Below are 23,074 nucleotides of genomic sequence, written 5' to 3' on the forward strand. Positions count from 1 at the left end.
TGCTGGCTGGTAGATGGGAGGTCTCCATGACCAACTGAAGGTCGGGTAAAAATGCAGGGAGAAAAAAGAAACCAATTAAGCTTCAATATTCAAAGTTTAGTTTTGTTATGTAGCATTGTGCCAAATTGATGTTACAAACATGTGTTTACATTTATATTTAGAGGGAACCTAAAAATATATTGAGTCCAAAACTCCGAGGATTGCAGTTCAAGTTATTGTTTGAAGAACATTTTGACTAGCAATAACTGTCTGCCAGTTATATTCAATGCATTTGTTTCAATCTATTCTATATATGTCTTCCTTATATAATTACCACATTAGCCAACTTATTTTAGTTTTTTGGGTTTGTTGCCTAGTTAATGAACCCATACTTTACCACACAAGTTTCTAAAATTATGCTGACTTTTTCTGTATACAGATGTTTTTATTACTTATTTAAGTATTTTCTCCCTTAAATTTTTTCACAGTGTTATCGTTGTCATGAACCCAAGCTTTGTTATGCCAACGACTAGATTAACAATCTTATATTTTTTTTGAAAGAACAACAATCTTATATTTACTTCAATTATTTATATTATATATATTGTAGGTATTTTATTCTATTTTCAGTTATAAAGCAATAGAATTTCATATTTGTACTTTTAAATACGGGGTCCACAAAGGAAAATGAATTACATCAAATAATGATTCTCTTTGTATCATGGGCTTGGAGTACCCCTTGTACTCCCTATTTATATCACTTTGGCTTACCAAAAAAAAAGGTCCTTACCTTCTCACCTCGTAACTCCACTTTTGGTGCAAACCTTCAAATTTAGGCCTCATCCTAGTGTAGGTATGGGTTCCGAGCACAACGTTGGAAAGGAGAAGGAAGGAGGAGGCTGAACGGTTTTGGTTTCCTTGGCAGCACTTTAATTTTTGTTGAAGGGATTATATATTGTGTGTTTAACAAAAGGTATGGATGTTGTAAAGGAGAGTACAATTTTTTACTTTGGAAGCCGCTCCCTTCACTAGCTTCATGGGTTGTGAGGGTGCTTATGCTAGCTCTACATTTGTTTGTGCGTGTTACAGGTACCCCCGAATCAGAGGGTATTACTATCCTCACACCTAAGGCTCGTGGGTTTAGTGAGGATCTACAGGTTTGGTTTTTAGTAGCTTTGCCTTGGTTGGAACCATTCATTTTGGGTAACACTGAAGTAGCGTACACAATGTGGACTTTGGTTTGTATAAACTCAGGTTTACTCAGAAAAAGGGCTTTGCATGGTTGAGCTTACTGGATTATTTTTATAGCATTATGTGATGGTTTCTTTGCATGACTGGGTTTTCATAAGGGCGAGGACTCAAGGTCTTTCTGGTTTTAGTTTGTTTTTGTAATATTTATTAGGGGTTTGGTTTGGGTGTTAAGGTGGGGTTTGTCGTTTTGAGTCTTTGTACTATGGTTCACTTGAGAATGTGATACTATTTTTTCTTCACTAGATTTTTTTCTCTGTGTCTTAAAAAGGTTTTAGTGAGACTCATTCTTAAAATATGATCACCATAAAAGGTTTGGTTGTATTGTTTGGGGTTATTTTAGTATTTCTTACTTCATGAGAGAATTATTCTCATACGGTTTCTTCTTCAATAATATAATATATTATGTTTTGAGAAAAAGACAACTAACAACTCTGTTTTCGTCTTGTAACCAAAAATAGACAAAATATATTGACTATAAAATATACAGTCAATATTAACCAGTTTATGTAACTTGTAAACAAAATTTATGAAATAAATTAGGCTTAAATAAGTTTTTGGTCCCTAACCTTTATCAAATGCTTGGTTTTCATCCCTCGTCGGAGCAAAAGTGGGTTTTAGTCCCTAACATTTGTCAAAAGGTTTGATTCTTGTAACGCCCCAATTTCTCAACTGAGGAATCACATTAGTAACCTAACAAAGTCTAAGGACTATTCTGCAATCCCTAAAATCCAAGGGTATTTTTTTTTGAAAATGAGAATGAATACCATAGGGTTGGAAACACATGATAACTTTATTTAAATAACCTGTTTCCCGATATATAGTAATAATAGTTTACAACACCATAAGTAAGGTTTAGAATAAACATGCGCACTTTAACAGTGGCTCAATCAAGGCTTTAATAACAGAGTTCTCATATAGAAAAGGAGACTCAAACATAGTCCACAAGAAGAGAAGCAAAGCTGCTTCTCACACCTCTACTCCACCGCTTACAACTCGATCTCCAACTCGAGCAGCTAAGCCTCGGCGGAAGGATCTCTATCGCCTAATAGCGTTAAGCGCCCAAACAACAAGTAGCAAATAGAAAGGGTTAACTCCATGCAATTACCATGTATAAAAGAAAAAATCATGCTATTCAACTCTAATTACTTAGCATGGTAAATAACTAGCAACATAACTCAACTCATATATCAACAACTTAAACGTAGATTAACTCAGATAATAATAACCTCAACAATGTATCATCAAATCAGATATCAATAAACCAATAACTAAAATCCAACAACATAGGGTCAGGTGTTAGTTCCCTATAATGCAACTATATGCTGCTACCAAAATGGATCGATCAATAACGTCTCTCAAGACGGGACAGACATGTGGAACGGCAACCACTGAATGCCACTTAATATCGCCTCACAAGACGGGACAATCATGTGGAACGACAACCACTGGATGCCACTTAATAACGCCACGAAGGACGGGACAGACATGTGGAACGACAACCACTGAATGCCACTTAATAACGCCACGAAGGACGGGACAAACATGTGGAACGACAACCACTGAATGCCACTTAATAACGCCTCGAAATACGGGACAGACATGTGGAACGACAACCACTGAATGCCACTTAATTCAGCCCTATATGCCAAAATCAATCAACAATAATCACGTCTTATCCACTTGAAAGCAGTAATGACGGAAACCAGTAAACGGCCGAAGCCTCTCAGAAAACGGAGACACACGTCTCAATAAGTTTACTCGGCCGAAGCCTTCAGAAAACATTTGGCACAAGCCTCAGAAACAGTCAACATAAGCAAGCATACAACATTGCAAAACATGCAAATATTTCAATCAATTGCTAATCAAATTAAACACCTTCATCTCAAACACATGCAGTGCGATAAAAGCATGCAAGACTCAAAGACGCGCTAAAATTGAGTTACCCTTACCTTCGTGAGTAGTGCATAAAAGTTGCGAACCTCGTGACCTTTCAGATCTTTGAAAAATTAATCGCTTTAGAAAATGCTAAGCTTCAAGATTCTAGCTTTCCAAAACTCAAGAATCTCCTCACACTCAAGAATTTTCACTAAAAATAAATTACACATAACAAGTGTGTTTGTATCCTCTCGTGTGTATTTTCAATTGCTTCTGTGTATATTTTCCAAAGCAATTCACGTTGATATATATAGGCTTCAGCCAAGGAGGAGGTGTGGAACATGCAGCAAACAATCATCACGTGGAGGCTTGGAGGATAGGCATAATGGAACAAGCATGAGGTGCAATGCTTTGGAGAGTAATAGGTAAAAAGCCTATGTAAGGAGGAGGTGGAAAGTCTATTTTGTGATGGCAACTAGCTAGGAAGTGGACACGTTTTTTTTTTTTTTTTTAATCAGATAACATAAGGGATCGAGTAAGCATTTTACCCCCTGGTGAAGGAAAACTAAGTCGGACGTGTAAAAATGCAAGAAGAGAATATTGCATTGTCATGGTTTGGTGATGTATGAAACAAAAGTGGGTATAAATTAATTTAAGTAGTGTAGGATTTAACTCATAGAGCTATAGAAAAAATATTAGGAAGATGAATCATTATACTAAAAATTATTAGAGACTCTATGATATAATTCAAGATCACTTTGAGTAAGTTTAAGTGATCAAAAAAACAGTGTTAACGAAATATGTACACTCACATATTTTCTAAGTCATTCTCGTGACTTATATATATATATATATATATATATATATATATTTTTCTTACTAGTCACATATGTGACTATTTCTTTCTTCCAATTTTTTTTTCCTTTCTTCCTGTACTTTTTTATTTATTTCATATAATAATAATAATAGTAACAATGACGACAAAATCATTTTTCACCAAATCAAACATACATCCTCATAAGGACGTAAGAGAAATCAAATTCTCGCTCTAATGCAAGTCGCGATGGTGATCTTCCTACAACGAAGCGTTGTTTCCAAACTTTTCAAGAAAGCGAACCAATCTAACGATGTTGTTCCGAAACACATCAACTTAAGTTTAATAGCGCTTATCGCCCAATAATCGATAAATAATTAGTTAATTAATCGCATAAATTATCCGGGTCTTACATTACTACCCCCCAAAAAGAAAGTTTCGCCCTCGAAACTTAAGCCTCAACGAAGAGTTCTGGATATTGTTCCCTAATCTTCTCTTCTAGCTCCCAAGTGGCATCGCCCGTTATTTGATTCCAAATTACTTTTACCAAAGGGACTTGCTTGTTCCTTAGTTGTTTGATCCTACGTTCATCGATCCTTATTGGTGTCACTTCGAAAGACAGGTTGTCTCTAAGCTGTATATCGTCTTCCTTGATAATATGAGAGGGATCAGGGATGTACTTCCTCAATTGTGACACATGTAGCACATCATGAATCTTGGATAGAAAAGGTGGCAACGCAATACGATAAGCTACGTTACCGACTCGCTCGATGATCTGGTATGGTCCAATGAACTTCGGTGTCAGCTTCCTTGACTTTATCGCTCTACCCACTCCGGTAGTTGGTGTCACGCGAAGAAACACGTGATCTCCCGCTTCGAACTCTAACTCTCTCCGTCGTGTGTCAGCATAACTCTTCTGTCGACTCTGTGATGTCCTCATCTTCTCTTGTATTTGTTTCACCTTCTCAGTAGTTTGTTGCACTAATTCAGGTCCAACGAGAAGATGTTCGCCATCTTGAAACCAACATAGAGGAGTTCTACATCTCCTCCCATACAAAGCCTCATAAGGTGCCATTCCAATACTAGCATGGAAACTGTTGTTATAAGTAAACTCGATCAAAGGTAACAGCTCATCCCAACTCTCTTGACTATCTAAAACACAAGCTCGCAACAAGTCTTCCAATGACTGTATCGTTCTTTCTGTCTGCCCATCCGTTTGAGGGTGATAGGCAGAGCTCAACCTCAACTTCGTCCCAAGCGCCTCGTGCAAGGCCTTCCAGAAATGCGAAGTAAACTTCGGATCTCTGTCAGAAACAATACTCGAGGGTACTCCATGAAGTCGTACAATCTCAGCGACATATACTTTTGCAAGTGCCTCCACATTGAACGTGGTCTTCACCGGTATGAAATGTGCTGATTTCGTCAAACGGTCCACAATGACCCAGATGGAATCAAATCTCTTCCTTGTAGCTGGTAAAGCTACCACGAAATCCATAGAGATACTGTCCCACTTCCACTCCGGCACATCAAGTGACTGCAAGATACCTGCAGGCTTTTGATGCTCTATCTTCGCCTTCTGACATGTCAGACAGGCCGCCACAAACTCTGCTACATTCTTCTTCATTCCTGGCCACCAAAAATTCAACTTTAGATCTTGATACATCTTTGTCGATCCCGGATGAATACTCAATCTACTCTTGTGACCTTCGTCAAGAATCATCCTTCTCAACTCCATGTCCAATGGAACGCAGACACGTCCTTTGCAACGCAGAATGTTGTCGGTTCCTACCTCAAAATCCGGCGCTTTTCCCAAAATGATCAAGTTTCGTTTCTCGATCAGCTCCTCATCTAACACTTGCTTCACCTTGATTTCGTTCAGAAAATCACTAGTGATCGTCACCATCCCAAAGCTCAATTTTCCAGGTGTCACTTGCATACCCAAACTGAGGTCGCGAAAAGTCTCGATAAGTTCCAATTCCTTAATCATCAGTGATGAAACATGAATTGTCTGGCGACTCAGTGCGTCTGCTACAACATTTGCTTTTCCTGGGTGGTACAGCAAAGTGAAATCATAATCCTTGATAAATTCCATCCAACGCCTTTGTCTCATATTCAGATCCTTCTGATCGAACAGGTACTTCAGGCTCTTATGATCACTGAACACAGTGAAAGTACTCCCATAAAGATAGTGCCTCCAAATCTTGAGCGCAAATACCACAGCCGCTAACTCCAAATCATGCGTAGGGTAGTTCCGCTCATGTATCTTCAACTGCCTTGAAGAATAAGCCACGGCCTTTCGGTGTTGCATCAACACACAACCCAAACCTTGGTACGAAGCATCGCAGTAAACCTCATAGGGTTCCTCCTCTTGTGGTAAAGTCAGAACTGGCGCGGTCGTCAAGCGCTCCTTCATATCCCGGAAACTCTGTTCACAATCCTCTGTCCAAGCGAAAGGTTGGTTCTTCCGAGTAAGCTTCGTTAATGGTCCTGCAATCTTAGCGAACCCTTCAATGAATCGTTGGTAATATCCAGCTAAACCGATGAAACTCCTTATATCTGTCACAGTCTTAGGACGCTCCCAAGCAGTTACAGCTTCCACTTTACTGGGATCCACAGCAATGCCCTCCTTTGAGATGACATGTCCTAGAAACTTTACTTCTTCCAACCAAAATTCACACTTTGCCGCGTTAGCATACAATACCTTCTCCCGAAGAACTTGCAATACTTGACGTAGATGTTCCTCGTGTTCTTCACGATTCCTCGAGTAGATCAAGATGTCGTCGATGAACACCACTACGAAGCGATCCAAGAATGGACGAATGATCCTATTCATGTAGTCCATGAATACAACTGGTGCATTCGTAACTCCAAACGGCATCACCAAGTACTCGTAGTGCCCATAGCGTGTCCTAAACGCAGTCTTTTGGATATCCTCGTCTTTGACTCTAATCTGGTGATATCCCCCGATCTCAGGTCAATCTTCGAGAAAATAGTAGCACCCTTCAATTGATCCATCAAATCGTCAATCCTCGGCAACGGATAACGGTTCTTTATCGTGATTTTGTTCAACTGTCGATAGTCCACGCAAAGTCGCGATCTTCCGTCTTTCTTCTTCACAAGCAGCACTGGCGCTCCCCATGGAGAAACGCTAGGTCGAATAAACTCCTTCTTGGTTAAATCTTCGAGTTGACTTTTCAGCTCAGTCAGTTCTGCCGGTGCCAGACGATACGGTGCGATTGATATAGGTCCAGTGCCTGGGACCATATCGATTGTGAACTCCATATCTCTGACTGGAGGTATTCCAGGTACGTCTTCGGGAAATACATCCTCGAATTCTTGCACAACAGCTATTCCTTGTGCTCCATTCTCCTTAGTCTCCACCATAGATGTAGCCAAAAGAGAACTCAAAGCCCCTTTTCTCAAAGAAAGCTTTGAAAAGTACGAGTTCAAGAACTCGGCGAGTCCAGTATCGGGGAAGATAACTACCTTATTGGTGCAATCAAGAAGAACATGGTGGTGGGACAGCCAATCCATGCATATGATTACATCCAATCCCTAGAGGGGTAAGCAGGTCAAGTTAGCTACAACGTTCTCTACCTAATACATGTTGTTCTGACCTTGCATCTCATCAAGTCATGGGCAGTTCAAAACCACAACAGACACTCAGGTCAAAACAACACAAAGTTCTATAATAACTAACTATGTATATACTTATATCAAATGTATAATTAACAATAACTAGCATAAGGTTATTCACTTACGAACAACCTTCAAGAATAATCTATATAAATGGTAATCAAGCACACTCTTCCTCCGATTGACACCCCATCAATCGGTCTCAGAGTTCAAACATCTTAAGCAGGACTCTACCCAAAAGCTCTGGTTTTCTCAACCAAAGCTCTGATACCACAATTGTAACGCCCCAATTTCTCAACTAAGGAATCACATTAATAACCTAACAAAGTCTAAGGACTATTCTGCAATCCCTAAAATCCAAGGGTATTTTTTTTTTTTTTGAAAATGAGAATGAATACCATAGGGTTGGAAACACATGATAACTTTATTTAAATAACCTGTTTCCCGATATATAGTAATAATAGTTTACAACACCATAAGTAAGGTTTAGAATAAACATGCGCACTTTAACAGTGGCTCAATCAAGGCTTTAATAACAGAGTTCTCATATAGAAAAGGAGACTCAAACATAGTCCACAAGAAGAGAAGCAAAGCTGCTTCTCACACCTCTACTTCACCGCTTACAACTCGATCTCCAACTCGAGCAGCTAAGCCTCGGCGGAAGGATCTCTATCGCCTAATAGCGTTAAGCGCCCAAACAACAAGTAGCAAATAGAAAGGGTTAACTCCATGCAATTACCATGTATAAAAGAGAAAATCATGCTATTCAACTCTAATTACTTAGCATGGTAAATAACTAGCAACATAACTCAACTCATATATCAACAACTTAAACGTAGATTAACTCGGATAATAATAACCTCAACAATGTATCATCAAATCAGATATCAATAAACCAATAACTAAAATCCAACAACATAGGGTCAGGTGTTAGTTCCCTATAATGCAACTATATGCTGCTACCAAAATGGATCGATCAATAATGTCTCTCAAGACGGGACAGACATGTGGAACGACAACCACTGAATGCCACTTAATATCGCCTCACAAGACGGGACAACCATGTGGAACGACAACCACTGGATGCCACTTAATAACGCCACGAAGGACGGGACAGACATGTGGAACGACAACCACTGAATGCCACTTAATAACGCCACGAAGGACGGGACAAACATGTGGAACGACAACCACTGAATGCCACTTAATAACGCCTCGAAATACGGGACAGACATGTGGAACGACAACCACTGAATGCCACTTAATTCAGCCCTATATGCCAAAATCAATCAACAATAATCACGTCTTATCCACTTGAAAGCAGTAATGACGGAAACCAGTAAACGGCCGAAGCCTATCAGAAAACGGAGACACACGTCTCAATAAGTTTACTCGGCCGAAGCCTTCAGAAAACATTTGACACAAGCCTCAGAAACAGTCAACATAAGCAAGCATACAACATTGCAAAACATGCAAATATTTCAATCAATTGCTAATCAAATTAAACACCTTCATCTCAAACACATGCAGTGCGATAAAAGCATGCAAGACTCAAAGACGCGCTAAAACTGAGTTACCCTTACCTTCGTGAGTAGTGCATAAAAGTTGCGAACCTCGTGACCTTTCAGATCTTTGAAAAATTAATCGCTTTAGAAAATGCTAAGCTTCAAGATTCTAGCTTACCAAAACTCAAGAATCTCCTCACACTCAAGACAACCACTCAAGAATTTTCACTAAAAATAAATCACATATAACAAGTGTGTTTGTATCCTCTCGTGTGTATTTTCAATTGCTTCTGTGTATATTTTCCAAAGCAATTCACGTTGATATATATAGGCTTCAGCCAAGCAGGAGGTGTGGAACATGCAGCAAACAATCATCACGTGGAGGCTTGGAGGATAGGCATAATGGAACAAGCATGAGGTGCAATGCTTTGGAGAGTAATAGGTAAAAAGCCTATGTAAGGAGGAGGTGGAAAGTCTATTTTGTGATGGCAACTAGCTAGGAAGTGGACACGTTTTTTTTTTTTTTTTAATCAGATAACATAAGGGATCGAGTAAGCATTTTACCCCCCGGTGAAGGAAAACTAAGTCGGACGTGTAAAAATGCAAGAAGAGAATATTGCATTGTCATGGTTTGGTGATGTATGAAACAAAAGTGGGTATAAATTAATTTAAGTAGTGTAGAATTTAACTCATAGAGCTATAGAAAAAATATTAGGAAGATGAATCATTATACTAAAAATTATTAGGGACTCTATGATATAATTCAAGATCACTTTGAGCAAGTTTAAGTGATCAAAAAAACAGAGTGTTAACGAAATAGGTACACTCACATATTTTCTAAGTCATTCTCGTGACTTATATATATATATTTTTCTTACTAGTCACTTATGTGACTATTTCTTTCTTCCAATTTTTTTTCCTTTCTTCCTGTACTTTTTTATTTATTTCATATAATAATAATAGTAACAATGACCACAAAATCATTTTTCACCAAATCAAACATACATCCTCATAAGAACGTAAGAGAAATCAAATTCTCGCTCTAATGCAAGTCGCGATGGTGATCTTCTTACAACGAAGCGTTGTTTCCAAACTTTTCAAGAAAGCGAACCAATCTAACGATGTTGTTCCGAACACATCAACTTAAATTTAATAGCGCTTATCGCCCAATAATCGATAAATAATTAGTTAATTAATCGCATAAATTATCCGGGTCTTACAGTTTTGGTCCCCTCGGAGCTCTTGGTCAACGCCAGAGCTCTGGTGGCCTACGTGGGATTAATGAGACCATGTGAAATTTGTTTTTATTTCTTATTTAAATTATAAAAAAGGGAAATTAACCTCAATAATTTAAAAAATTAACTATTTCTTAACAGCATAATAAAATCGATCATTCCCTGGTTTTTGGCTTAAAAAAAAATTAAAATCCATAAATATATCAATGTTCATCATCTTCTTCACCATCTTCATAATATTGCCCAGAAAATTCCAGAAAATTTCTCAAGCAAACATAATCCACAGTCAGTGCAAGGAACTTATTCTTTTCAACATATTCATCTCCTAAATATCTTCATCTTCTCCCTCTTTCATCTTCATTTTAAATCTAAAACACCAACAACAAATCCAAAAGCTTAAATTTAAATCTCAGAAACTCAATCCATCTTCCCTACTACCCACTGCCTCACCTCACAAAGATTTTTTTGGATAACCCAAGTTTTTTTTGGGTAAGATATATATATATATATATATATATATATATATATATATATATATAGATAAGAGCACAAGAAGGTCAAATTGAATTGAAGTTACAGACTCAAAAAAGAAAAAGAGATAAAAAGACAGGGACAAAACAACGGATGAGAAACAAAGGAAGTAAAACGAGAAAAGCAATGGAAAAAAAATCAATTTGAGGGAGGAAGAAAACGGGAAGAGGATGCAGAGATCGACAAAAAGGTTGAAGTTTTGAGATTATTCAGCCATTCACTCCAGTGATTTTGTGAGTCAGTTCTGTTGAGGGTGAGGGAGAGCATTTCAGATCGATGAAGAAGATTGGGTTGAATTTTCCCTTTTTAATGATTTTATTTATATAATATATGATGTTAATTAGTTATTTTTTAATAATTTAAACGAAAAAAAGAAATCCACCTGGCTTTGCCACCTAGCCTCATTAATCCCATGTGGCCATGCCACATGGGCCACCGGAGCTCCGGCGTTGACCCAGAGCTCCGGAGGGACCAAAATCAAACCTTTGGACAAAGGTTAGGGACTAAAACCCACATTTATTCCGATGAGAGACGAAAACCAAGCATTTGGTAAAGGTTAGAGACCAAAAACTTATTTAAGCGAATAAATTAAGCTTATCGATGAGAGTGTTCTTAATTATTTTATAATTTATCTTTTCATGACAAAATTAGCTGCCTTTTCCGATGTCTTATTGTCTTTGCTGTTTTCACACGAAAGGTAATGATGCAATTTTTAATTCAAGCAATCCGTTGGTTTTGTGCTTCACTCCAGCTATAGCAGCCAAGTTGAACATAGAAAAAATAGAAAATGAAAGCATCATATATGAGCAAGTAGTTCTTGCACGTACGTATAATCAAAGGAGTGAAAATGACACCAAACAATGCTCCACAATATCTATATTAATGCATACATAGAATAGCTTTAGTCTATCCATTCTTTTATCTCAATGGCTCCTCAAATTCATGATTTGTTAGCCCTTTTCTCTTTCTTCCTATCCATGATTGTTGCACTCATGATATTAAGGAAGAATCTTAAAAAACCTGACTCAATTCCTAATATACCACCAGGGCCATGGAAACTACCAATAATAGGAAGCATACCCCATCTCGTTGGTTCTCCACCACACAGAAAATTAAGAGATTTGGCCAAAAAATATGGCCCCTTGATGCACCTTCAACTTGGAGAGGTCATCTTCATCATTGTTTCCTCAGCAGAGTATGCTAAGGAAGTCATGAAAACCCATGATGTCACATTTGCATCCAGGCCTCGTTCTCTTTTCACAGATATAGTGTTTTATGGTTCCACAGACATAGGCTTTTCACCTTATGGTGATTACTGGAGACAAGTTCGAAAGATTTGCAATGTAGAGCTTCTAAGTATGAAACGTGTCCAGTCTTTATGGCCAATCAGGGAGGAAGAGGTGAAAAATCTAATCCAACGCATTGCATCAGAAGAAGGGTCCGTCGTCAATCTTTCTCAAGCTATTGATTCATTGATTTTCACAATCACTTCAAGGTCTGCTTTTGGCAAGAGATACATGGAGCAAGAAGAGTTCATATCATGCGTAAGAGAAGTTATGAAGCTAGCTGGAGGTTTCAACATAGCAGACTTGTTTCCTTCAGCTAAGTGGCTTGAGAACCTCACAAGGATGAGGTCTAAGTTTGAATATTTGCACCAAAAGATGGATAGAATATTGGAGACTATCATCGATGACCATAAGGCAAATTCAAGAACCAAAGAAGGCCAAGTTGAAGGAGGAGAGGAAGATCTGATTGATGTTCTCTTAAAATATGAGAATAGTAGCACTGACCAGGATTTTCACTTAACTATTAGAAACATCAAAGCAATACTCTTTGTAAGTATATATATTGATTGTCTTGCAAAATCATGCATGTGAATAATTATATTTTCTCTCATCATTGATTTTGGCTTCAGAAATCAGAATCAATTGTGCAGTACTTCGAAGACACATTTGATGTTTGAATCAATTTATATAACTTGGTATGTTTTTTTCCCTTACTTTTAGGATATCTTCATTGCTGGAAGTGAGACATCAGCAACTACCATTAACTGGACAATGGCTGAGATGATGAAAGATCCTATACTACTGAAGAAAGCACAAGATGAAGTGAGAGAGATATTCCAAAGAAGAGGAAAGGTTGATGAAACTTGCATTTATGAGCTCAAATACTTGAAAGCATTCATCAATGAGGTCCTCAGATTACACCCTCCTGGTCCTCTTGTATTCCGGGAATGTAGACAAGCTTGTGAGATTAATGGTTATCATATACCTGCAAAAAGCACGGTCTTAGTCAATACTTTTGCAATTGGAACAGATTCAAAATATTGGGCTGAACCAGAGAGGTTTTGTCCTGAAAGGTTTATTGATAGCTCTATTGACTACAAAGGAACTAATTTTGAGCATCTCCCATTTGGTGCTGGAAGGAGAATTTGCCCAGGGATAAATTATGGCATGGCAAATGTTGAATTGGTTCTTGCTTTGTTGTTGTATCACTTTGATTGGACACTTCCCAAGGGAATTAAAAATGAGGACTTAGACTTGACTGAGGAATTTGGAGTTACTGTGTCAAAGAAAGAAGATTTATGTTTGATTCCCTCAATTTCGCATCCATTGCCTTCAACTTAGTAAACTTGTAAGTGTACCAGTTGAAGTGGCCCCTTACTATTTTGATATTCAATATAATAAGTTTCCTCATGCTGCTTGTTACATTGATAAGCTATTGTAACTTGTAAGTGTCACCTTACTATTGTTGGGGTTATTTTTAGCAAGCCACTTGAGAGGTTTTAATCTCGAGACCACCTTAAGTCTAATAAAATATATTTTGGTGTTCTTTGAGGGTGTTGGGGCGGTTGTAGGCTTTTTGGAATTTTGTTATGAAGGAAGAAGAAGAGGAAGAAGGGACATCTTGACCAAAAGTAATAAAAAAATTGATTAAGGGACCAAAATTGGTATAAAAAGTTTACATGCACACTTTTCAACCTACTAGGTCAATCACATGAGCCGGTGATAGAGTAAAAAATGTGACGTCTAATAAATTATCTCACTTGTGTTTATTTCAAATAAAAAAATTGAGATACAAAAGCATTGCAAAAAAATTATAGGGCTGAATTAAAATTCATCTATACTAGAAGCAAAACATAATGAAAAAAAAACGTGAAATTTAAAAAATTCCACATACTGACAGAGGAACGTACATGGAAGGGGACTCACTTGAGAGTTTAGAGACCGGAGACTAAGAAATTTCTTTGCCGTGAGATACACTTCAGAAGTCAACACTGTCTAGGAAGACTTTTAAAAACCAAATATAGTTCAAAATTTCCAACTCTTCTAATAAATGTGCAAACCAGGGGAATCATAAAAACAAACCCAATACATGACCTTTGCACTTTCTTGTTAAAAACAGTTCATTTGGCTCTATAGGTATCTCAAGTTTCATGCTGACCTGAATTGGAGCTTGATTTCTCCTTCAAGCTTCTGCATTTCAGCCATATGTCAGGTTTTGCATCATTCAACAACGCTTCCTGTTCCATGCATATATTTTATTCATACAGCATAAACCCATCCAATTTGTGTTACATCATAATACAGTTATATCTTTTTGCAAATTTTCAGTCCACTTACGTTATTCAATTATTTCCTTATCTAACTTTTTTGGTTTTGAACACAGATGTTCTTCACCAAGGCAATTTCGTTTGAGCCGGTAGGATCATTATGAGCAACAAAACTCTCCCTGCTAATATTAACGCAGCTGCATTCACATAAACTCGAGTTCGAGACATCTGCTTAAATTAGAAAAACTTTGTGTTAATTGATCAAGTTGGTTGAGTTTTCAAATGAAAGGGGATATTTTCTTTATGACCTTGTTGATTTATTTGCTCAGTATCTCAATTACAAGTTATTGTACCGATTCAGATATCTTCTGTTTAAGATCCCTTAATTCCTTGGAAGACCCGAATAATTACATAACCTCAAGCTGGAACTTCAACAACACCGAAGGTTTCATATGTAGATTCAATGGGGTTGATTGCTGGCCTTCTTATGAGAACAGTGTACTCAATCTCAAGCTATCCAATATGGGACTGAAGGGTCAGTTTCCTCGGGGCCTTGAGAATTGCTCATCATTGACAGGTTTAGACCTTTCTGGCAATGAACTCTCTGGACCCATCCCATCTGACATTAATGAATTACTTCCATTTGTTACAAGCATGGATCTCTCTGGTAACAAATTCAGTGGAGAAATTCCCAGAACTTTAGCAAAGTTGACTTACCTAAATACTCTTAAACTTGATAACAACAAGTTAACTGGTCAAATCCCAACAGAATTGGGATTGCTTCCCAGGATTAAATCAATTTCATTTTCTAACAATCATTTGTCAGGGCCAGTGCCTTGGTTCCCCCAAAGGGTGTTGACTGATTTTGCAAACAACAGTGGACTTTGTGGCGCGCCTTTGTCACCTTGCTCTGATGACAAGTCCAATGAATTTCATCAATCATTCAAGACTGGTATTATTGTTGGTTATGCTTTTTCAGTGATGGTTTCTGTGATTGTTGTTTTCATATCCTACTCCAACCGTGCACCTAGTGTGAAATTTAAGCAGGAAGTAAACAGCAACGTAAAAAGAGCTATGGAGCTTGGCAAATATATTTTCTCCATCACAAGGAGGGGAGCACTAAGGATCATGGATCAGATGAGTGAACTGTCACCTCTGCAGCAGCTAGAATGTGGAAGCAATGAGGTACTATCTTCATCTCTCTTTGAACTAACTCTGTATTTTTAGTGCTGTTACCCTGTTGGCTTGTTAATATCAAAGAGATCCGAATAGTAAGATTGGGTTGTACAAATCAAAGATTGATATTGTTAAGGAAGGAAATAATAATAGCAATGAGATATAGATTAGGGGAAGCAGATGGAATGTTAGAAGAAATAGAAAAGATGAAGAGAGAGCATAAGAGAAAGATGTGCTAGGGTTTCATTGGAGGCAAACAATAATCTAAGAGTATTACAATAAGAGACAAAGTAAAGTATAAATATGTCAAGAGTAAAAGACTATACTACCCATAAAACCTAAAAAATAAAATAATGTAATATTATCTAATATCCCCCCTCAAACTCACGATGCATCAACATGAACAGGAAGCATCGAGAGTTTGCCAATCAAGAAACGAAAACGCCTAGCAGAATGAGACTTAGTAAATAGGTCAGCAAGCTGCACGGAGGAGGACACAAAGGGCAAGGTGATAGTCCCCTGCTGAAAATGATGTCTAGTGAAATGACAATCAATCTCAATGTGTTTGGTGCGTTCATGAAAGACCGAGTTGCGAGTAATCTGGATGGCACTCATATTATCACAATACATAGGAGTAGGTGCAGAGAGGGAGACACCCATGGATGCAAGGAGCCAACGCAACCAAACAATTTCTGCAGTAGTGGATGCCATGGCACGATATTCAGCTTCAGTAGAAGATCGAGAGACAACAACTTGCTTCTTACTTTTCCAAGAAATAAGAGAATCTCCAAGGAAAATGCAAAAACCAGTTGTAGATTTTCGATCAGAGGGAGAACCGGCCCAATCAGCATCAGAGTAAGAACGCAGCTCCAATGACGAAGAAGAGGGGAATAAGAGGCTTTGAAACTGAGTGTCCTGAAGATAACGAAGAATGCGAAGAATAGCTGCCCAATGAACTGTAGTAGGGGAGGAAACAAACTGACTAACAACATGCACTGCATAGGAAATGTCGGGTCTAGTAATGGTAAGATACACCAAGCTGCCAACAAGAGTGCGATACAAAGTAGGATCTTCCAAAGGGACACCATCAGATGAGTTATATCGAGTATTCATTTCAAGAGGAGTGTCAACTGTTCGAGTATCAGAGAGACGAGCTTGTGCAAGAATGGTGGCAATATACTTAGATTGAGAGAGGAGATAACCTCGAGGGAAATAGTCAACCTCAATTCCCAGAAAGTAATGAAGAGTCCCCAAATCTTTCATCTCAAATTGTTTAGCCAATTGAAGTTTCAAATTCGTAATCCCAACAACATCATCCCTAGTAATAATCATATCATCAACATAAAGAGATAGCAAAATACGAATATGAGGAGAGCATTTGACAAATAATGCAGAGTCATGTGGGCTGGAGGTGAAACCAAGTGATTCAATCACAATGGAAAACTTCTCAAACCAAGCACGAAGGGCTTGTTTAAGCCCGTAGAGAGCCTTCTTCAATTTGCAAACTTCACCTGGATTATGAGAAACACCTGGTGGAGGAACCATATAAACCTCTTCCTGTAGATCACCATTCAAGAAGGCATTTTTAACATCTAGTTGAGAAATATGTCACTAACGAACAGACGCAAATGCAATAAGGGTCCGAATAGTGGTCATTTTAGCAACAGGAGCAAAGGTTTCTTCATAATCCATACCATATTGCTGAGAAAACCCCTTAGCAACTAAACGAGCTTTGTATCTCTCAATTGACCCATCAGACTTGGTTTTGATCTTATAAACCCAACGAGAACCAATTGCAGTTTTTCCTGGTGGAAGAGAGACAAGTTCCCAAGTATTTGTCTTACGTAAAGCAAAGAGTTCTTCTTCCATAGCATGCTGCCAACAAGGATCAAGAATTGCCTCTTTATAGGATGAGGGCTCAGACAAGCTATGAATGGAGGTTAAAAATGAAGCAAATGAAGTGGAATAGAGAGAATAAACAAAATCAGGCTTTTGAGTGGACTTACGATCACGTTGAGGACGATGAGGTTGAGGATCTACAATCTCAGAAGCTTCTTGGGGAGGCATGGGTGCAGATGAAGCTTCAGAAGTAGCAGAACTACTAGTGTCGACCCTGCAAAGCTTAACATGAGAATTAGTTTGACTATGGGGAACAAGGGGAGCATCTGTGATGACCGAATCTGTAGAAAAGGGATCAATGCGAATGAGATCAGATTTGGTAAGATCATGGGTACTAGAAGGAACAGTGTAAAAAGGAATATGTTCAAGAAACACGACATGGCGAGAGACATACAATTTTTTACTTGTAGGGTCATAATAACGATAACCCTTTTGACCATCACCATACCCAAGAAAGACACAAATTGATGAACGAGATGACAACTTACTGCGTTCTACATGCGGACGAAGAACAAAGCAAGTAGAACCAAAGACGCGCAATGTAGAATAATCAGGAGCATAACCATATAATTTTTCAAAAGGGGACAAACCTGAAGTGAGAGAGGTAGGGATTCTGTTAATGACATGAACCGAAGTGAGGACAGCTTCCCCCCAAAACTCACTAGGAACAAAAGCAGACAAGAGAAGAGAACGAGCAGTTTCAACAATATGACGATGTTTTCTTTCAGCAACTCCATTCTGTTCAGGAGTATCGGTACAAGACGTTTGATGAGAAGTACCATCAGATGCAAGGAGTTCAGTAAACTTGTTAGAAGTATACTCACCACCTAAATCGCATCGAAAGCACTTAATAATAGCATTACGTTGAGTTTTAACCATAGCACGAAACATATGATAGACAGTTATAAAATCATAACGATGTTTCATAAGATAAACCCAACAGTAACGAGTGCAATCATCAATGAAAGATACATAATATCTAGAACCACCTTTAGTAGCAATTGGGGATGGACCCCATACATCAGAATGAATTAAGTCAAAAGGTGCAACAGAAATTGAGACACTTTTACTAAAGGGCAAAGCAGAAAACTTAGCAAGTTTGCAACCACAACAATTAGAAATACCGTTAGCTTGCAACTTTCCTAAAGCTCCTGTAGAAACTAAGTATTTCAAACGGGAGAAAGAAACATGACCAAGACGAGAATGCCATAAATAAAACTTAGAAGAGGACGGAGTCAAACGAAAGGACGACAAGTCTGCACTAGTAGCTGCAACATCTGGACTTCGTAGCTCTTCCAAAACATAAAGTCCCCCATATCTACGGCCTGTCCCAATCAGCCTCTGAGACCGCAAATCCTGCACATAACAATAGGTAGAAGAAAAGGAAAGTAAGCAACCAGAATCACATAACTGACTTATAGAAATAAGACTCACACATAATTTAGGAATGTAATAGACATCTGGAATAGATAAACGAGATGTGGAAACAGAACCAATTCCTGCTACAGGTAGAGGTGTGCCATCAGCTGTTACAATAGGTACAGTTGAAACAGGGTGTATGGACACAAATGATTTGAGATCAGGTGACATGTGATGACATGCTCCAGAGTCAAGGATCCACAAGGATGGAAAAATACCTGAGGGACTGGTGGATGACAAACCTATGTTGGACTCGGCAGAAGATTGTGCAGCAGACATAACAGACATGGAATATGAGTGCGTGGAAGACGGTACAGGCATGGATGACGATTGTGCAGCAAGGAATTTGTTGAATTGTGCAGTAAGATCATCTAAGGAAGGACCAGAAACATATTTGCTCTCATCAAACACAGGAGTAACTGCATTAGTATTAGGTGCTGGAGGCCTAAAATTCTTAAAGTTGCTTTGGTTGAACTGACTCGAAGGCTTCCATTGAGAGGATTGTTGTGTTTGTTGTGCCTTGTTCACCAGTTTTGGACATTGGGTTTTCCAATGCCCTTTTTGCTTACAAAAGCTACATTCATCAAGACCAACTTTTACATGAGATTTTCCTTTAAAAGGAGGGACAGCAAGAACAGAAGAATTTGGACTTTGGAGAATTCCTCTGTCAACTTTTCCTTTATCAGATTGAGACCTAAAGCGAACTTCTTCAGCTATCAATTCACTAACCACTGAATCAACAGATGGAAGAGGATTACGATGCAGAATTGACCCACGTATCCCCTCAAAATCATTCTGAAGAGCCATTAAAAATTGAACTAGACGCTGTTCCTCTCTACATTTAGTGTACGGTGCAAAAGCACTCAGTTCTGCAGATTCAGTGAGAGCCAACTGGTCCCAGAGGTCAGACATAGCAGAATAGAACTCTTGAATGCTCATGTTATCTTGTTGAAGAGCCCGAATGTCAATTTCCAGCTGATATTGTTTGGCAAAATTAGACTACGCATACAACTTTTTCAAATGATCCCAAACCTCCTTCGCTGTTTCAAATTTTGCTAACTGAAAGCCAATAGACTGCATAACAGAATTATTAATCCAAGTAATAATCTTTGAATTATTTGCTTCCCAAGATTCGAGCTCCGTTTCATATTTTCCATCTTTCTTGTCTTTTGGTGTTGAGACGTTCCAGAAACATAACCCCACATTCTTTTGCCTTTCAAAAAATTCTTTAGTACATAGCTCCAATACGGATAGTTTTTACCATTCAATTGCACACTAATAGCTTGAAGGGAATCATCCTTTTCACCAGCCATTGCAAATAGAGATGAACAAGTACAAATAAAAGAGAAGAGTAAGTGTTACCCGATTTAAAGGCAAAATCTGATGCAAGAGAGTGACCAACAAAGAAGAACACAGCAACAAGTGGATCACAAGGTTCCTATAGCACGGTAATTCCAATCTGCCCAATACTCCAGCATGTAACAACTTGCGTTACTAACCAAAAGAAAATCACAAGGTTCCAATATCATTTTCAAGGCAAATTAAAATCACGTGGTGGAGCATATATCAGAGGTGCAACAAATTAAAGCTTCAAATCACGTGGTGCAGTGGCAAGACAATTGAATCTTCAAATAACTAATATTATGGACCAGCTTTGCTCAGAAACACCACCAGATCTCCAAGAATCAAACCAGCTCTAGATACCATGTTAGAAGAAATAGAAAAGATGAAGAGAGAGCATAAGAGAAAGATGTGCTAGGATTTCATTGGAGACAAACAATAATCTAAGAGTATTACAATAAGAGACAAAGTAAAGTATAAATAGGTCAAGAGTAAAAGACTATACTACCCATAAAACCTAAATAATAAAATAATGTAATATTATCTAATAGAATAGGGTAGAAAGAAACGGAGGGAATGTGAGATCCACTGTTTATGTGGTTAAAAAGAGCATAGAAACCAATAGAATGTAATGATATAAGAAAAGAGAGAGAAATGTGAGTTGAGAGTGAGGTGATGAGAAAAGAAGTGAGAGATAAGAAGAAAAAGAAGTGAAATTTGGATGAAAGAGAAAGATAAGTGTAAATTTATCAAAGTTGTAGAAATAATGTTGTTTGCATATGTTGTAGTAGCAAGAGGTCTAGCAACAAATTGTTACTGTTAATCGGACTGATTGGGTCATGTTAATGGGCCTGACCAGTTTTATTAGGATAGTTATAATATGTTTAGGAGTTGAGTATGACTCATGGGTAATATGTTAAGGGGTGAGGCCGCGGCCGTTGCGTTCGGCCCATCTGCTTGTTTAGGGGGTGCGACTAGGGTGTGGGGGTTTGCCTCCCCACGGTACGGTTTAGGAGTATTGTTGTAATATGAATCATTAGTATTTATATATATGGTTGTAACACTGTAACTCTAAGATATCCTGAATCATAACTAATAAACGGAACTATAGCTGCTCTATAGTCGCAGACATCGACAATTTGGCCGAACTGCGTGACCAAAACCTTTGTGTGTTTCTCGTTGTTCTCTTTATTTACTCCATGCTGTTCAAACATTAGGTTTTCAGTTTTTACATATTTGTTATTCTCTGGAATGCATTCAGAGTTTGCAAAGGAAGTTTCCCTTCAATGAAAATTTTCATTTCTTGAATAAGAAGATTCCGTTTGCCATCAGTCTTATTTCTCAATTCTGCTATTGTTGTTGGTGATTAAAATTATTATGGCTTGCCCCCACAGATCTCAGTCCTATTGGAAAGATTTACTTCCACATTGAGGGTTGAAGAACTGCATGATGCAACAGCCTGTTTTGCTATGGACAATGCCATTGGGGTAGGAAAGATGGGAATAATGTACCAAGGAAGGCTACCTTATGGCCAGATCATAGCTGTTAAGAAACTACAAGACTCTCAGCTTTTTACAAGGCAATTCCTTTCAGAAATAATGATTTTGGGAAAGCACAAACACCAAAATATAGTTCCCTTGCTTGGGTTCTGCATTGAAAGAGAGGAAAAGATTTTGGCATACCCTTACATGTCAAATGGAAGGCTTTCCAAATGGTTGCATCCTTTAGAAAGTGAAGTTGTGAGGTTGAAATGGCCAGAGAGGGTCAACATTGCACTTGGGATAGCAAGAGGGCTATCATGGCTCCATCACAACTGCAATTTGCATATAGTCCATTTTAACATATGTTCAGAGTGCATATTGCTAGATGAGAATTTTGAGCCCAAAATATCCAATTTTGGAGAGGCCAAATTTATGGATCTCAACATTGAGAATGATCTAGGCATTGTGTTTAATGTAAAGGATGGGAAGAAGGATGTTTATGACTTTGGAAGTGTGCTTTTTGAACTGATTACAGGGAAAACTTATGACGAACTGAACTGTTCATCCGGCACTAGTAACCTATGTGGCAACCCTTCAAATTTTTATAGTGCAATCGATAAATGTCTGATTGAGGTAGGACATGCAAATGATGTCTGTACTCTCCTCAAAATTGCTTGTGAGTGTGTTCAACCTTTACCGGATCAAAGACCAACAATGCTTGAAGTTTACAACAAAATGGGCAATATATGGAAGGAATTACAAGGATGCATTGATGAATCTGATACTCCCAAGGGATCAGAAACTGCTTCTACTATTAGTACAGATGAAATCACTCAGTTATAAAATACTAAGCTAGGTTTGGTGTTTCATATAGTCTGAGTTTAGTCCATCTTTTATTTGATTTAAGTTTACATCAGTATTTTCGAAATAGCCATATTTCAACCCATTGAGAACTAATAAATAAAGGATATTTTGATGAGTGAAATATATAAAGAATAGCAAAAAAAACAATACTTGATTTTTGTTTGATAATAGTTCTCACAATAACTCATATATGTTGTTGTACTTGATGGTGTCTGTGACTCTGAGAAACTTTCTCAAATGAACCAATATATCTAGATCATGTAGGCCAGTGAAATGTCCAACGTTTTGGACAACCAGTTGATCACCGGCTTAACTCGAAGTTTAAATCAGCTACTGCAGGCTAGGGCTGTTCATGGTTCGGTTCTTTGCTTGAACCGAACCGAACCTGAACCAAAATTTTGGTTCGAGAAAACCGAACCGAACCGGTTTCAAATTTCGGTTAACCAGTTCGGTAAAACATGCATATTTATAGATGGTTTGAACCGATATACTATGGTTCGAACCGAACCGAACCA

General features: G+C 38.2%; 2 protein-coding genes across 2 annotated transcripts; both read left to right on the plus strand.

The window, feature by feature from the left end:
- Positions 1-11,682: 11,682 nt before the first annotated feature.
- On the plus strand, positions 11,683-13,592 carry LOC130714655 (cytochrome P450 71D11). Its single transcript, XM_057564576.1, has 2 exons — positions 11,683-12,661; positions 12,833-13,592. Exons 1-2 carry the CDS (start codon positions 11,753-11,755, stop codon positions 13,451-13,453), a joined length of 1,530 nt encoding a protein of 509 aa, XP_057420559.1. The 5' UTR covers positions 11,683-11,752; the 3' UTR covers positions 13,454-13,592.
- Positions 13,593-14,163: 571 nt separating this feature from the next.
- LOC130714654 (probably inactive leucine-rich repeat receptor-like protein kinase At5g48380) lies at positions 14,164-22,680 on the plus strand. The gene is made up of 3 exons (XM_057564575.1): positions 14,164-14,324; positions 14,496-15,564; positions 21,609-22,680. The coding sequence occupies exons 2-3, from the start codon at positions 14,662-14,664 to the stop codon at positions 22,536-22,538; spliced, it is 1,833 nt and encodes a 610-aa protein (XP_057420558.1). The 5' UTR covers positions 14,164-14,324; positions 14,496-14,661; the 3' UTR covers positions 22,539-22,680.
- Positions 22,681-23,074: the final 394 nt, after the last annotated feature.

This window comes from Lotus japonicus, chromosome 4, assembly GCF_012489685.1.
Source record: "Lotus japonicus ecotype B-129 chromosome 4, LjGifu_v1.2".
In the NCBI taxonomy this organism is placed as follows: domain Eukaryota; kingdom Viridiplantae; phylum Streptophyta; class Magnoliopsida; order Fabales; family Fabaceae; genus Lotus; species Lotus japonicus.